Consider the following 17,067-nt stretch of genomic DNA (forward strand, 5'->3'; position numbering starts at 1 on the left):
CATTTGAAAGAATGTGAAAATTATCACATCAAAAATGTAATGGCTCAAGTACTGTTGGACAGAATTGTTGTTAATATAAACAAACTGTCTGTTGAAGGCTTAAAGAGTAGTATAGGTTTAACATTGTAAGTCGCTTTGGGGAAAAGCATCCGCTAAATGTATTAATGTAATGTACAGGTAGTCCTGGGCTTATAGTTGGGGGTATATATAAACAAAGGGCTTGCACGAATGCTATGTTGAAAGTCTGTTATAAAAACTTAGTCGCTATCAACAATATGAATGGACACACAAACGCTCGGTTTGGGGGGGAAAAAAATTTTGTAAACGGAACAGTCACTTCTAGACATCCAAGCAATGAGTGAACTCGAAGTAAATAAGAAATGATTCTTCGCAGCAATATGGCCAGCCGATGTTATAGCAGATGGTGGCGGTCGTCATCCGACGTTACGACCAAATGACTTAACTCGAAAATAGGTTAAAAGAGAATTTGTCATAAGACCTTATGTTGCGAGTAGACTACTCGTATAATCTATTCATTTACCTGGCACTATTCTCCAAAAATTGCTGATTTGATTTGCAGTGCTACCTGAAACTAGGTGAACCCCTTGTGTCCCTTAATTTTGCCAAGAAATGGTTATTTAATGAGATGGTCTTTCTCATCTGACCTAATAGGTGTGTTATGACCAATTGCATATGCAGCTTTAGAGAAAATCATGTGTAGTAGAAAAAAAATGTAATTAGGATCAGCTGTATGAATCATTTATTCATTTTATTAGTTCAAGACTTAGATTTTAAGTTTTTTTTTTTAAAACCATTTGAAGACCTTTTCCTGTAGGGTTCACACAATTTCAAGCAGCACTGTATAAGGTACTTAATTTGCCCAAGTGATAATGTTGACTGTCGCTAAGGCTAAGTACATTGATGATGAGTACTCCAGTAGGAGTGTGAATCTGAACCCGAGTCCTTCAATTAAAATGCCCTGACTGTAACAGCTGTCAGTGGGAACGCTTAATATTTAAGTAAGATGTGATGTATTAATAGGGCATAAAAGAGCAGGAAGAGAACAGGGTTCTGTGTCGTAGCACCAAGTGCAGAAATTGTGCATTTGTTTTGAGAACCGTGTTTAGCTGCTCAATTCGAGTCACAACACCTTTAAACAGCGCACTATGAATACGGTAAGGGACGCTACGTCTCTCCCATCGGTCGGAGGCCTCTATACTGCTGAGCTCTCTGGCCCTCTCAGGTGCCATGTCTAATGTGGCACTTAGACTCGTATAAAAGCAGCAGTTGAACAGTTGAAGCACTTTGTGTCCATACAACTAGTAACAAACCAAGCACTTAATTGAATATTGAAATAAACTAATTGTTAAGATGTTTTTCCCCTATCAACACAGTGGAGCCACCCCTTAATTTTTAGCTCAGGATATACTACATTAAAGGTTATTCTGAGGACCAATTTAATTTAATACTGGAGGTTCTAATGCTATATCCCGCTGTTGATTTATCAGTAAAATAAAACTGCTACTTAGTAGGGTGCTGCATATTCTGTACTCTCATTTAAAAATCTTTCCCAACTGTGTATGGCACTGCATTCAAACATGTGATGTACTGATGTTATCTGACTATTTCTGTTTACATGTACACTTGCTCCCCATGCAAGAATTGATATACCTATGATTTCCACTGTATTTTTAATAGCATTTTCTTCATACATGTTTTCCCTGGGCTTTGTCTGTAGCAGAGCAGTTAGGAGTGTGTGGCCATCTTTATTCAACTCAAGATTGTTAGTGTTTAGAGGTTTTTTTTCCAATAGCTAAATCCAATACTTTTTAGAACCTAATTAATAAATTAAGCTTTTGTTGTATATATTAAGTTTATTGTGTGATTGAGCTTTTGATTGTTTCTTAGTGGTAAATGTAACTTGAGATTTTAGAACATTGTTTTTAGCAGAACTGGAACTGGTCTCATCTGTGTTCATAAGAGGAGATTGTAGGACATTTACCAATAGCTGTCATGTTGTTACACAGGTCACTGACTTACGTCTGTTAATGCAGCAAGTGGCGTGGTGTTCAGGGTTGATACCTTACTATCTTAAGGTTTACTCTTTGAATTCTGCCCTTGCTGCAGTACCCTTGCTCAAGGTCCTTGCCCTGATCGTATACAATAGAAATAGCCAGCAGTAAAATAAAAAAAAATTGTGACGTTGATTGTCTAATATGTCTAAATAATTGGTTTTAAACTAATATTTACAGATTTCCAAATGCTTCAGTTTAGTGCACCCCTAGAAACATCTGAATAGTGGCCTATTTGTAGCTATATGTATTTTAATTTTTAGTGTAATACCTAAGCTTTTTATTTGTGCATCTCTCCAAAATCACGTCTGCTCTGTGGCCAAGCTCAGCAGTGTGCTTCATGCTCAGTGTGCATGTCAGTGTCGGTGGCAGTGCGGTTAGATTTCCTTGGTAATGGTTAAGTTTCCTGGACACGTTTTCACTGTGCGTCTCCTAGAAAGTAATATCTGTGGGACTGAAGACTCCCTGGTGCCGCCTCTCCTGGATAACATTCAGAATCATGACTGGGAAATAAATGTTTTGATATTTACCTCATTTCATTTTGACCTTATAAACAGGATTGTTTTGTAGTTAATAATGCTTTAAAGCGAATTTTGTCCCATGTCTGCAGTGTGGCATTTTGAAACGGTCCCACCTTGTATAGCTGTAATTGTTTTTTGCATCATAAAACTTTTCATGCTCAGCAGAAGTGCTTTATGTGGGGAATTGACTTAAAGCTCAAGGGAGTTTAACAGGAGGTGAGTTCAACCTTCCCATGAAGCATTCGTTTGAGTAATGTAAACTAACAGCCCAAGATGGCAGAACGTTAATCTATAAATCGTCAATAAGCACTTGTCCACTGCAGCATTGCTGTGGTCCCTAACCTATCCTGGAAACATGGGGCGTTTAGCAGAGTACACCCTGTATATGATGCTGTTACATAGCAATCTGACACACACTATAAGTGTAGTTTAGTCACCATTCCACGTGAAATTTATTATATTTTTTACACAGTATTTGACAGGGTCTTTGGACTGGGGGAGGAAACCGGAGCACTTGGGGAACCCCATTAAGAACACGGGGAGAACGTGCAAATTCCATACAGACTGAGCCATTGTCTGAACCTGCAGTGAGATACTAGCACTGCCTGCTGTGCCACCATGCCTCCCTAATGGCAAAATAAAGAATATGAATTTTCCGCCCTTGTGCTGGTTTACCACAATCTGCTGAATGCCAGAGGGTTTTCTCCCTCACCTTGCTCTCCTTCTGAAGCCATCTCTATGAATTCTCAAAAAAACCCTGTGCACGCAGCCAACAGCAGACAGGAGACTATGTGCCCAAAGGAAGGCACTGAGGGATTTGTCTGGCTGCCCTCCCCCACCTCATGCGCTGATGGCTTTAGCAATTTATATACAGCAAAGCAGGTTGCGGTCAGTCGCAGTGGCTTAAAGGGGGGCATTGTGAAACATCACCGTTTTGCCGTGTTCTCCGCATCACGTCTCCACTGATAGGTTTGAGGGCTCTTGCATCACCTAGCGCTGGCGTCACACAGCGACACCCCTCAAGCATCGGTGCCTTGATGTTTGTATTTTTTTTTCCCCCTTCTTCTTGAAGTGAAAACCGGAGAAGTCTGTTTCTCATATGATGCTTGCAGGAGTGTTAAAGTATTAAAGTTTAACAGCACTCAAGTGTGAAGCAACGAATCGTTTGATGACTCTGTGTATGGCTGCATCAGGGGATTTTGAGTCTGGTACTTATGAACACACAATGTTTTATGACTATGAACCAGGGGACCATGAAGCCCAGTTGCAAAGGGCTATGCACCCCTCCCCCAATTTATTTTGTGCAGCATCGTGCTGATGATGTCATGGATTATATAATGTGAAGGTATTTCTGCAAGGGAACATTGTATGGCCTTCAAAACTTATGTTAACTATTTTTGTTTCTCCTCACCTTGCCCCTCTTCCCTTCAGCATTTGGCAGCACATCCACTTCCTCTGTGTTTGGACAGCAGACAGGTGGCGGCAGTGTCTTCGGACAGGTAACGTATTTCCACACCTGTTCCTTCTGCCTTTCTCCCCTTGATCCTGCACGCAACACAAAGGTATGCTTCTGTGCTTTACGTTTATAATCTAGAAAGCTCGGGAGAGATTCCCGGTTGTCTGCCCAGAGCCTGCTGAACCCAAAAACGCACTCCCCCCGGGATGCTTAATTTCTATGGGAGTAGTAAGGAGATTTCTTTAAACCAACCAGCAAACCCTGATGCACCTTCATGCATCCACATTTAGCAAAGTTGGCCCTGTGGGTAGGTGCTGTGCTGTAATTGGCCCTTGTGGGAGGAGGGGATTCTCAGTGACTCCAATGCTAAGTTCCTGTGGTCAATCTGTCTTTATGCACAGTTGACTGTTGCTCATAGATTCTGAATGGACAGTGTCTTTCTGTCTTCTTGATAATCTCGTTTGGCTTCTTGTGTGCTTCTTTAGGCCAGCTTTGTAAAGCACAGATATTACAATAACTATATATATTTGTAATCCACTCTGGTTAATCAGTCATTGTGGTTTGGGGATCTGTACTACACAAGAGGGACCTCTATTGGTAGAGATGCCAGTTCAAGATGTGGCAGGAAATATATGTGCGAACATTCACGTCAAATGCATTCTCTGTTTTTGTGTGTTAGACTGCCGCTCCAGGCGGAGGACTCTTTGGCTCTGGGGCTGGCAGCTCTTCTGGGACCAGCGGGAGTTCCGGGGGTTTCTTCAGTGGTCTCGGCGGGAAGCCCAGTGAGGACGCAGCCAACAAGAACCCGTTTGGGTCCACGACTTCAGGAGACTTTGGTCAATCAAACCAAGCAGGTAAGCTGAAGAAGTGGCACTAATGGAAAATGTGTGGCTCTGTGTGTGTTTACTTAGGTATTTTCTTCTTCTTCTTAGCAACAGAGTGGTGTAGATTGATCTAGTTTTGTGTATTAGCGTGCACGGTTAGCTGACGTTATAGTTTTTGTAAGTTTAAAAAAAAAAAAAAAACAAAGCTTGTCTGAAAATCCCATGCAGACAGATTCCCCAGCGGCTCTCTGACCACACGAGCGCACAGGGGTTTGTTCTGTTGATGCTGGAGGCGGTGTTGAGGCAGTCCTGAACATCAAGTGCGAGGCACATGCTTAAACTCTCTCCCTCTCTCTCAATCCTTGCATTTTTAATGTATTCAGCCTGTCAGTTACAGACACTGTGTGTGTGGGGTTTAATGGGTTTAGCTTGTCACACACATGGTTAGTTCCCAAGTTCTTTCTCAACAGCAATACAATAGTCTTATTTTTAACTTGCTGCTTATCTGCATTGATTTTTTTTTTTGCCCTCCATTTGTCAATTACAGCAAAAATAAAACCACAGCATTATTTTTTTTTTGTCCTCCTTCATTCTGACATTTTTCAAATTAAAGGTTGCCTAATAATCCATAAACCAACCTCCCCAGTTCCAAACAGGTATTTGATGTTCTTGTGGTGAGGAAGCTGTATATTTTCCTCCCGTGATGCTTTGCACTATGGAAGTAAATCTGACTCTTATGTTGTGGTGTCAGATTTCCCAAGGTCTGACTTCATCTACGTGTCGTGTAACACAAATCAGTTATCTGATATCATATGTCACAGCCGTTCCACTTGCGTCCAGCAGCCTCCTCCCCTTCCTGGTTCCTTGTCAGTTACCATCTTTGCCACTTTTTATGCAAATGGATTGGGATTTGATTTATGAATATTCTTTTCAGCCTGTTAGTGTGATCGTTCCAGCTATTCTCTGACGAATTTGACTTCTTGAAATCCATGTAACTAGAAAGACAGCTTGATCCTGATCCTGTTAACTTTGTATTTTATTATTTCATTGGGGTGGGAGCAAACTTTTCCCCTTACACTGGTGCATAATAAAGGTGGCACAGCAGGTAGCACTCCTCTCTTACAACTCCTGGGCTGCAGGTTTGGATGTGGGTTTCAGTCTGGCTTAGTCTGTGTAGAATTTCCATGCCTTCCTCTTTTTCTCTGGATGCCTGGTTTCTTCCCTCAGACATTTTTCAGGTGAATTTGTGACTCTAAATTGCCCTTATTCTCTGCGGGCAGGTGAGAGGGAGAGAGAAATTGCCCTATGCCTCCGGAGTAGGCTGTAGACCACTGCATTGGACAAATGGTTATTGATGATGGATGTATCATAATAAATGCTCAGTGTGGAACAGCTGCCTTTCACTGAAAGGACCCAGGTTCAGATCCCTACCTCTGTAGTTTTGAAAATTTCTGCAAAAGTAAATGTGGGTGGTGCTTAATATTGTCAGTCTAGCACAATTATATAGGAGCTGAGGATAAAACTATTATATAATTATACATTGTGTAATATGATGTAAAATTATTGGTGCGTGTACACTGCAACTTGAAAAAGTAATGAAGCTTTGGAAACGGTGCTCTGATGAGCAGTGGTGCTTGAGATGTGCTACACAATGGTCTCCAAACCAGAGAAGTCTAAACTGAGGTTAAAAGAGGAACCAGAACAGCCCTGGGAGAGTCACTGTGTCAGATTTTTTTTTCTTTTTTCATATAACGTTTCAAAAGTGTAGCACATGACTAAAGAGGGAAGCAGTCTGTTTGCTTTCCAGTCCTGTTACGAAAAAGAAAATCGAGAAGTTGTTTGAACATTGACATCTTTCTTTAGCTGATGCTTTTCTCCAGTGACTTATTGTTTTAAGCTACTTAAAATGATTTGCCCACGTGTAAAGCTAGGTAATTTTTACTGTCAGTTCCAGATAAGTTCCTTGATCAAGAATGCATCAGTGGGAGGTGAAATTTTGAACCTGGGTCCTTTAGAGTGCAAGGCAGCAGCTATGACCAGTTCGAAACCTAACCTTCTGACAGATTGAACACTGCAGGGTTAAACATTCACCATGTGAGGCAGGGGGTTATAGGTAACCCATGTGCTATCTCCCTCTCATGCAGGGTCCAGCAGTCTGTTTGGGAACAGCGGGGCCAAGACCTTCGGTTTCGGCTCTTCGTCCTTTGGGGAGCAGAAACCTGCTGGCACGTTCAGCGCTGGAGGGGGCAGTGTTGCCGCCCAGGGCTTTGGCTCCTTCACCAGCCCTGCCAAACCAGGTACGGCAGTGTGATGGGCCACGACCCGCCATCCAGGCCTGCTCCGTAGGATCTGCACTCTTCAGCTCCCCTCCTTGGCTGCTCATGAGTTTGATCAGTCCATTTTGTGGAAGTTTTACACCTCATTTTTACACGGCAGGCTGCGTTCTAGCTTTTAACCACATGCAACATATTTAGAAGCAGTCCTGCTTTTGCAGGGACCTGGAAAGCAGCGCTAATATTTTGTCCTAAGAATTTGTAAAAAGAACGAGTAAAACGTCATTCTCTGGACCATGTCTCAACATCACCAGCTTCGTATGTTAAGTACGTTTTTATACCGGGGCATTCTGGGGTTTTTCAGTAAATTTGTCTTTGGACATGTTAATCTGCTGCTAATGATGGCACTCTTGAAATTTTTACACAATATTAGTGCCTTTAAAATTATACAGTATGCTCATGTGTCGCACAGAGTTTAGTCTTGGTTGGTGGTTTAGCAAGAAACAATTTTACCAATTATAGCTTTTTGCTCAGCTTGCCTTGTGTCATCACCTGTTTTTTCACATACCTTTCTATTTTGGTGTGGGGCACACTGCTACTAAGAATTGTATGACTTTTATTATGTATGTTGGTTACACACACACACCAGCTTTGCTGGTAGCAGCCATTTGACGTGGTTCTTCGTCGAAGGATTGCAATCCAATTACATTAACCTCATCAATAATTCACCACGGTAGACTCCCGGCCTGGCTGGAATTTCAGAGCCAGTTTCCCCTACTGCGGCTGGCCAGACCCCCCCCCCCCCCCCCCCCCCCGCAAGGGAAGGCTTGTCCGCAGTTCATTGGCAGCCGCATGCCTCCGGCTCTCGCCTCTACCACCAGCCTTCTTTCCCCAAGCTCCAGAGCCCCCCTTGTTGCTGCAGTGGGCTGAGTGCTCAGTGCAGTCAAACTGCTGCAGTTCCCTGACCTTGCATGCAAAACTGTACCGATGTTAAAATAAATCCTTCTAAAGTGTGCATTGTTTTTATTTCAGAATGTTTGCTTGTTTTCTGCTGGGAGAGGGAACATGGAGAGCTGATAAACATAGATAAGACGGTCATATATGGAGATGAAGCTTTGTCTCTAAATCATTTATTACATGTTCAGTACAATTCTTTTCGTTGTTTGCCCTACATAATTCAGTAGTTCTTACTTTTATCGTATGGAAATTCCAGCAGCGTTGGGAATTTAACAATCAGCCGTATTACACAGAAACGCAAACATAACATCGCAATAAATAAAATACCATGTTTAAGTGGGTGGCACAGTGAGTAGCACTGCTGTCTCACAATGCCTGGGTGGTGTGAAAGGATCTGGGTTCGATCCCCTCTGTCTGTGTGGAGTTTGCATATTCTTTGTGTCTGCGTGGGTTTCTTCTCCCACAGCCTAAGGACATGCTGTTCAGGTTCCCCCACAGTGTGTGAGTGACAGAGAGAGTGTGTTCCACTCACGTATGGATGAGTGACCCAGTGTAAGTAGTGTCTTTAGCAGTGTAAGTCACCTTGGTCAATAAGGTGTGGGGGCTGATAAGACCACATAGAGTTCATTTGAAGTTGCTTTGGAGAAAAGTATCTGCTAAATAACTGTAAATGTAAGTCCAGTTTTTCAAATGTCATTTGGGGGACATAAGAATTTTGAATGCAGTTCATCTGCTTCCATACTCAGGTGTATTTGTAAATATGGCCTTATTTTCAGTGTGGAAATCTTCCGCTGTGTGCACAGAAGAATTGATGAGGTCTCCTCTATGCGATCTCCTCATGTAGCTCCAGGTTCGCTGTCAGCAATGTTTTAGACACGGCTACAAATAACGTGTCGACGATGTCACGCACTGCTTAGTACCACTCGTTTATAGTGACTAGACTTTGCTTCATTTTTGGTGACAAATTCCCATTGTGCAAAAAAATGTTTTTGGTGTTTCTTTGCTTGCAATAATTTCCTTTATAAATGATGAGACTATAGTGTGAGGACACCTTCATATAGGACAAAACATCTTAAAACAGAAAAGGTTTTTCTATTAAATTGAATGTCTTGCACCAGAGGCAAAAGTAATACCGTGGTAATCTTAGTATTTGTTAAAGCAAACTGAAGAAAAGTAGTGAAAGTGGTTTAGTACAAATAATTCCCTTCAAAACATCAGTGTCCTTGTTTATATTCTTTTGACTCATGAATATGTCATGAACACCTTTGTGCTCAGTAATGACTAAGATTTGGCACCCTGTTAGAGGAATATACATACACAGATATGGAGAACTTATAACCCCACACTTGCATTAACCAGTTTTCATATGAGGCTGAATAGTAGTTTGCAGAGCAAACCCTCCTCCTGACCTCTTTTTCTCTTTAGGAGGCTTTGGCAGCGCCCCAGTTTTCGGCAGCCCACCTGCCTTTGGGGGCTCACCTTCATTTGGAGGCACTTCAGCCTTCGGGTCGGGAGGCTCCTTCAGCAACCCCTTGGGATCCACACCCAGCAAGGTCTTCGGGGAGGGGACTGCGGCTGCCAACGTGGGAGGGTTTGGGTAAGATTTCCTCGATGAAATGCTTAGTGCCGCCTAGGCCCTAGCTCCCTTGGTGGAGCCCCAGCGTCTGTGTCCGAATGCGCTGCCTTGAAGTGAGCAAGGTAGGGTTTAGTTGGAATTCCTGCTTGTTGCTATGTGTCCTTAAACTAAATTCTGGGATACTGTGAAGTGGAAAGATGACATACGGATACCCAAGGTTCCTTGGCCACCTACTGAGCATACGTGGAGATTCTGATGGTGTGCCTGTGGAGAATATGTTGTAAATAGATGTGAAATGTTTTGTGAAGCCTTGTTGACTGTCTGTTACAAATAGGTGGACAACGCAAGTACATTTTAAGTCTCTCCCATAACTGAAAACCATGTCCTTAACATCTTTTCCAGGTGTGATTTTGTTTATTTTACTGAAAAGCTCCAGTGCAGTTTGGAATTTTAGTTTTTCTATTTTGTGCTTTCTAGTTTTAGTACCTTATGAATATCCACCCCCCCCCCCCCCCCCCCCCCCCCAAGCTGTATAAATACAAGTAAAATAAAAATGATGGTGCTAATTGCTGTATCTTCGCCAGGGGTGTAAAAATACCTGAGTCCACAGGCAATGCTGTTCAGGTGGATGGATGATTGTCTTTAGTCACCCATAGTGTGTGTGAGCAACAGAGAGAGTGTTCCACTGGTGTATGGATGAGTGATTCATTGTCAGTAGTGTATCTAGCAGTGTAAGTCACCTTGGTGAATAAGGTGTGTGGGCTGATAAATTTACATAAAGTTCATTGGAATTTGCTTTGGAGAAAGGGTCTGCTAAATGAATAAACATAGATGTTTGCATGCAGCAAGTATTAATTACGTTTGGTTTTTATGATTTAAAGATGTTTTTATCAAATGTGACTCACAGTTTATAGCTGTTAACTTTACCCAGGAGAGTGTGTTGCAGAAGCAGATTGGCCTCTCAAGAGTACCACAGTTGTGCCCTCTCAGAATTTAATGTTTACCATTTGGTTCAGGGATTCTGGGCGCTTAACCGCATCAGCACCTCCTCCGCTGCCGCTCCGTTTAGTGTGGATCAATAAGAGCAGCTTTAAAAGTGAAGCAGAGAAACAGCCCCGTTGGTCACTCTTAGATGAAGCTGTCATCTTCTCAGCCCTGAGCACTTTCATTTTACACATTGAGCAGCCACCGCCTTTCATGCAGAACAGTTTGGTTTGTTCAAAGCAAGCAGGTTTTTGAACGCAACTTCCTTCAGCAACACTTTCCTGAGTCGTCCGCCGGCAAAGAATGTGTATTTTAATGATGACGCCATGTTACTTCCAGCCACCTCAACTTTAATAGCATTTCTAGGGTAGCTGAAGTGAATACTCATTGCCTATCTGCCCCATCCCCTGTGCAGAGGGATGGAAGTTGAAAGATGAATTATATTGACTCAAAGTGCGAGCAGAATTAATAAATACAGGAGTTTAAGTAGCACTTGTAGAAAGACCTCCATGGTTAGTTTTTAGAAAGTCGGGGTTCTCTGTGAAAACACTAGGACTTCAAAATTTTAATCTTAAAGCTTCTCTGTTCTCAGTACTTCGCCCTGATGTGAATTGAACACTTTTTGTCCCTCAGTGCTGCTGAATCCCTTCCAGCCACACTCAAAACACAGCTCTCTCAGACTGTTCCCTCCTGAGCTCCTAAAACCTTTGCAAAGGTATTCCTTTTGCCACCTTTTTATATTCCTGTTTTCCCAGTCAGAAGTCACTCGTACAGGTAGCTGCTGGAAGGTGCTCTATGGAAACGGTGTGTGACACCAACAAGCCATGCTTTAATAATAAATTATGTGTCTAAGCCCTCCATGAGATATGCTTTTGTTAATTCTGATTAGATTTTTCCAACTTTGGCACAAAACCTAATGTTTAAATGTCATGAAATAAGATAATTTAAAGATTTTGTTAGTGAACAGTATTTATTTTTACTACTTTAACAAAAGTCAGAATAACAATTTTTTAACATGGTCCAGTAATGTGATTTTCCTCAAATGTAATACACTGCCATGTGTGACAGTTTTTTAGTTTGACAATTTTTCTACCTGTAACAGTTCTATGCGTTTTACACAGATGGAAATAGTCTGCATTTTCACTGAAAGTTCTGTAGCAGGCTGGTAGCATCTTGCAAAGGTGTTTTTAAAACTGCTGCAAGGTTGAAGTACAACAATAAAATAACTAAAAACCAGCCTCTCCACAAGAACACTCGCAGGGATTTCTTATGGGATTTTTTTCACCCTTTTTGCAGCACGTTGCACTATTATTTCCGTGCTCTATTTAAAATTTTCTCCTGCCAAGCGGGTCCCATCTGGAAGACCGCCACGGCCTTTGCTGCAGCGGTCAGAAATTACGTGGCTGCAGGCCCAGCAGATTATGCACAGATAATCCGGGAGCCACGTGCTTCCTCACCAGCAGATTAACTGGTAAACTCCGCCCCCTTCCTTTTGCGCTCCCTCTTAGGATGTGGAAGCGGTGGGGGGGAGGCTCATCTGATGCCCGCAAGCCCTTAGGAGTGGGTCGGGGGGAAGATTATCAAACCAGTGGAAGCTGTTCAGGATTTTTATCAAATTTTAATACCATGTGGAAAACTTCAGTGATTTCCTCCTGCCCCCCTCCCTTAGGGTAAATGGTTAGGGTGGCTCAGCAGGTAGTGCTGTTGACTAACAGCTTCTGGGCCATGCGTTTGCATGTGGATTCAATATAGATTTTACATGTTCTCCACGTATTTGTGTGGGTTTCCTCCCGTTGTCCAAAGATGTGTTTCAGGTTAATTATTGACTTTAATTTCCTCGTGTGTGTGTGCGTGTGTGTGTGAGGTTGTAAAAGTGCCCTGTGATGGACTTGTATCCATTCAGGGTTTATCCCTGCGCTTCCAGGGTAATCTCTGGACCACTGTAACTCTGCAGTGGAGAAATGGCTGCCAATGTTAATAGTGACCTAATATATGCCTGGAGTGATAAGATTCAAGAAGGCTAAAAGGCAACAGGTTAAAAATGGCATTTTTGTTTTTATTGTCTCGATTTTGTGAAAGTTTTCTTAACTTTATAGCCCAGCTTTCATGGAGAATGTTCCTGTAAGTGTGATAAACTATGAAATCAACTTAGTGAAAGTGAGAAAATGCTAATTTTTATTTTGATGGCAGTAGGGTTGGTAATCTCATTTACCTTAAGAATTGTGTTGAGTAAACAAATGGCATGCTTTGTGTGTGTGTGTGTGTGTGTGTGTGTGTGTGTACGTGTGGGAGAGCACCCGAGCCTGAGCGCCAAAGGGCGTTTAGAGTCTCATTTTGAGATGCTCGTTTCCAGTTCGCTGGACTCAGCAGCCGTACGGATCGCCATTGGAAGTGACGCTTTGGGCCAGAGGTGGCTCTGCTGAGAAAATGAATAGAGTCCGAGGTGATCTGGCAGAAGACATGAAGGTCAACTTACCCAAAATTGCCTCGTAAATTGGGGTCAAGGAGCACCAGAACCTTCATTGTGGTCTGTCAGTATCTCGCTGTAGTGCCTAACCTGGAACAATGCAATTCCCCCCCTACCCCCAAGTCTCTTACTTGCTGATTCCTTTAAACTAATCCTGGCTCTTTAGCTTGGAGCAGAGATGTATAGCCTCTATCCAATGGCCCCTTGGTCCGCTTAGTCTCGCTCATATGGACAGGGGCACACGCATGCTTCTTGGCCCACATGGGTCAGAACAACCCCACCTGTGGATAAGTGTCATTGTGTCATAGATTTCTAGCCATGCACCCTCACCCCGCTTGCCCTCACTGATATAGTAATGCTGGTGACATTTTGACATTTTAATGTGACATACAGATGTGGTCTTTTCCATTTTTATTTTGGCAGCCCTGTAGTAAGCGTATGCCATCTTTCACATGGTGCCCTGTATCCAGACTGTACGCGGCACCTGGTGACGTAATCTAACGCAGTGCTGTTCTTATCAGCATGTTAATAAAGCGAGTGCAGGAGATGGTGTGAAAGCTCGCGCCCGCTCTCCCAACACTCGGCACCTCTGCAGTGCTGATTGACTTCTGCTTTGTCTCACCCTGCAGCTTTGCGTCGGCCTCCAGCGCCCCGAGCTTCGGCAGCCTGGCCGGCCAGAACACCCCGTCCTTTGGCAACCTGGCCCAGCAGGGCCTCGGTTTTGGGGGTCAGTCCGGCGGGTTTTCAGGGTTTGGACCCACCGGAGGTGAGGCAACGAACGCGTCCCCCACAGCTTCCTATCCTAATGGAGAACCTCTGCCATGGTTCTCAAGGATCTCTGGTGACCCATGTTTGTAGTCAGCATATGTGATGCAGTGATCTAATGTGCTCGCCTTGGTCCCCTTTGCCCTGTACTCAGCAGGAGTTCCAGATCCAATTTCTTGAGAGCCAAACAAACTGCAACCAAGAAATGAACGTGACACACCAAAACAGAGATTCTTAACCTATTCATGGCCGCAAACCCCTTTTAAGATTCTGATGAAAGCTGAAGACCTCTCCCAAAAACAGTATACAAAAATGTTGCACTCGTGGAAACTTTATTACCTTCACACAGGTTTGTGTGTCAGATAGTAGTATTTATTTTCATCATAATTAGTGTTACTTCAAAACAAACCTGTGAGTCAAAGGCCTCTAGAAGTCCATCCACCAACCCCCAGAGAGTCCATGGGTGCCACTTTAAGAGCCCTTCCTCTAGACAAAAATGCCTTCTGCACTCAGAGCTGTAGAATGCATCTTCCTACTGCTCCTCTTTGAAAGCCCCAACCCACATGACTGATGGCATGTTGCTTGTTAACCCACATTCTCAAAAGGCTGCAGGGCTTACAGACGAATCGCGGGTTCCCGGAATAACGCATGGTGGCCCACTTTTCTTAGAAAAGCCGGGGAGAATCTCGCTCGTTCTCCCCATGGGTGTCGTGGGTAATGTTTCCCCAGATGTTTATTGCAAGAGTGGTCTGCATTTGTTTTAAATGACTGTTGTAACAGATGGGCCATTTAAACACCTGAGGGTGAAGCCCTCAGTTTAACTCTTGTGATTGGTTACTTATTTTCAGCTAAATCTTTTTTTGTCTCCCTTTTCGTTTAGCATTCACTGGCGGTTTTGGATCCACCAATCCGTAAGTGCTATTCACGTTTTGAACGAACACACGTGCTCTTGCACATGGAAGGATGTGTGTGTGTGTGTGTGTGTGTGTGTGTGTGTGTGTGTGTGCGCAAGCATGTGTCTTTCTCTGTTTTGTCACTGCTTTTTCTGCTTTATGTGTTGTACAGGTAAATGTCCTTTGCTGTGTGTGTTTATGCTTGGCTCACCTTGTATTTCTCCTTTCCGTCTCCAGACATAGCATCACTGACTTTCTTAGAACTGATGCAGATGATGGCTTGTATGATAACTGTCTCCATCTAGGTTAAGTACAGTATGAACTAACACATTTATACGCTGCATCGTCAGTTTACAGATACAACTGGGACCCGAAATGTGCCATCACTTCATTTTTTTTAAAAAATCCAACCATGATGCCATAATAATATCCCTTGATTTTATGTACTCAGTAAGTTCTGTAAAAGGTGTAGCCATAATGAATACAAATATGCTTTCAGACTTGGCATTAACTGCTACACACATTAAAATTCATTTAGTGAAAATTACTTTATTACTACAGATTTCAACTTAATGCTGATTGTAGAGTGGTTTATCCCCTAAACTTGTAGTGTTTGTCATCTTTGATCACCAGCATTCAGAAGCACCAAATATGTGCTTTAATCACCATTGAAGCCAGTTGAATTAATCTGGTATTTGCATTCTGGGGTGCATTTTACTGCCAACTTTCTGAATGCAGAAAAACAGGTGATGTTCACTCTGCAGCAATCTAATTAATTTTTGGAAAGAGACAAGCTAATTGTATAAAATTAATGGGAAAATTTTGTGCATCTGAAAAATTGTAACTCTGGCTGAGGGAGGTCCTAGTGTATAAAGAAATGGTGATTCCCCCCTCCACATGGCTATGGTGTGGAGATGAATATCCACCAGCTTAACTTATTAGAAAGCAGACTGCAGAGTAACAAGGTCTAGTTTAAATACTGAGGTAAGAAGGTAGGGTACAGAAAATGGTACTCAGTCCTTAGCTGTAAACCACTGACTACACACAATGAATCTTTAAAAAGCTTCTTCCGACTTGCACATCTATAGTATCTCCAGTTTGTGCTTTAAAATATCAAAGACCATAAAGTGAACCAAGGTTTGTACTTAGACTTGTAAAGCTAAAGCTTTAGTTAAACTTTTAATTTTTGGCACGTTTACTTCTCTTTATACAGTGTTGTTTAAAACCAGGCGAAATCAGAGTGTTGGCCTGTGGCACTTATTGGATTCTTAAGCATCTATGTGCTTTCTACCTGGCCTTTGCAAAAGTCCTATGTGGCAAAGGCACTCAAATTGACCTTGAGTTTTGTTGGAATAACATCCTGTGCTCCAACCTTTGTACCAGAGTATAATCCTATCTTTACAGTGTGTAGGAAAGATAAGATATGGGTGAGGCTGAAGGTATCTGCAGGCATGCTTTGTGCTCCGGTCATCATCTCCCACAGCTGCTGTATGTCGCATTTCGCGCCTCCTGCTGTTGTCGCTTTAAGTTGCCGGGTGCAGCGTTTCTGTGTTTGTGTTCCGCTCCACTCCTCCCACCTCTCCAGCCGTGGATCAGCGCTGATCAGACAGTTCTTTATTCTGTGAGAAGGAGATGCTAATAAGGCCCTCCTCTTTGGTACGCCTTCCTTTCTTTTTTTCTTTTTGATTTTTTTATTTTTTCCAGGTCTTCCCAAACCTTCAGCTCTTGGAGAAGCTAGTTATTGTCGACCCTGTCCAGCGTCCTTCCTCACCCCAGGCATGGCCTGCAACTCCTGTTCTGCCCTCATGTAGCAGATGTGACTGGTGGGGTGGGAGGGTCAGTGGGACTGTGCCTGTAGGCCCCAGCACAGCATCAGCCTGTTCAGTAAAGACAAAAAGACTGTTTTGTTCACCCAAAGACACTTTTTTTTTTATTAGTTCTGTGTTTGGGGTCCATGGATATCCATACTCTTTAACAAATGCTAATACTGCAAAAATTATGACTAGCAAATGACAAAAAAAGCAAGATGTATTAAATATATTCACGTGCATGCTGTTAACTTGTTTGACAACTCTCATTTCACTGCCGCCACCACCAACACCCCTCCAGGAAAAATCCTTTTCTGGCACCTGTGGTTGCCATTGCCATGATGCCTTTGGGTTTTGGTTCCCACTACTGCAGTCCTTTAGGGAAACAGTGGGTACATCTTCAACTTGTTTTTCCTCCTGCCTCTGCCTGATGTGATGCAGTGCTGGAAGACATTTTTGTTCAGTCCTGAG

General features: G+C 42.9%; 1 protein-coding gene across 2 annotated transcripts in view; it reads left to right on the forward strand.

Annotated features, from left to right (window-relative positions):
• The window catches only part of nup214 (nucleoporin 214), a 42,304-nt gene extending 25,706 nt beyond the window's left edge, over positions 1-16,598 (forward strand). Inside the window, exons 30-36 of one of the 2 annotated variants that reach the window (XM_029252794.1) lie at positions 4,025-4,092; positions 4,729-4,903; positions 7,018-7,170; positions 9,529-9,700; positions 13,760-13,896; positions 14,776-14,806; positions 16,493-16,598. In XM_029252794.1, coding sequence (XP_029108627.1) covers positions 4,025-4,092; positions 4,729-4,903; positions 7,018-7,170; positions 9,529-9,700; positions 13,760-13,896; positions 14,776-14,806; positions 16,493-16,526 — 770 coding nt within the window. In that variant the 3' untranslated portion in view covers positions 16,527-16,598. The remainder of the gene's footprint in view (positions 1-4,024; positions 4,093-4,728; positions 4,904-7,017; positions 7,171-9,528; positions 9,701-13,759; positions 13,897-14,775; positions 14,807-16,492) is intronic. The other variant, XM_029252795.1, reaches the window with a different exon arrangement.
• Positions 16,599-17,067: the final 469 nt, after the last annotated feature.

This window comes from Scleropages formosus, chromosome 6 (assembly GCF_900964775.1).
Source record: "Scleropages formosus chromosome 6, fSclFor1.1, whole genome shotgun sequence".
Classification (NCBI taxonomy): Eukaryota; Metazoa; Chordata; class Actinopteri; order Osteoglossiformes; family Osteoglossidae; genus Scleropages; species Scleropages formosus.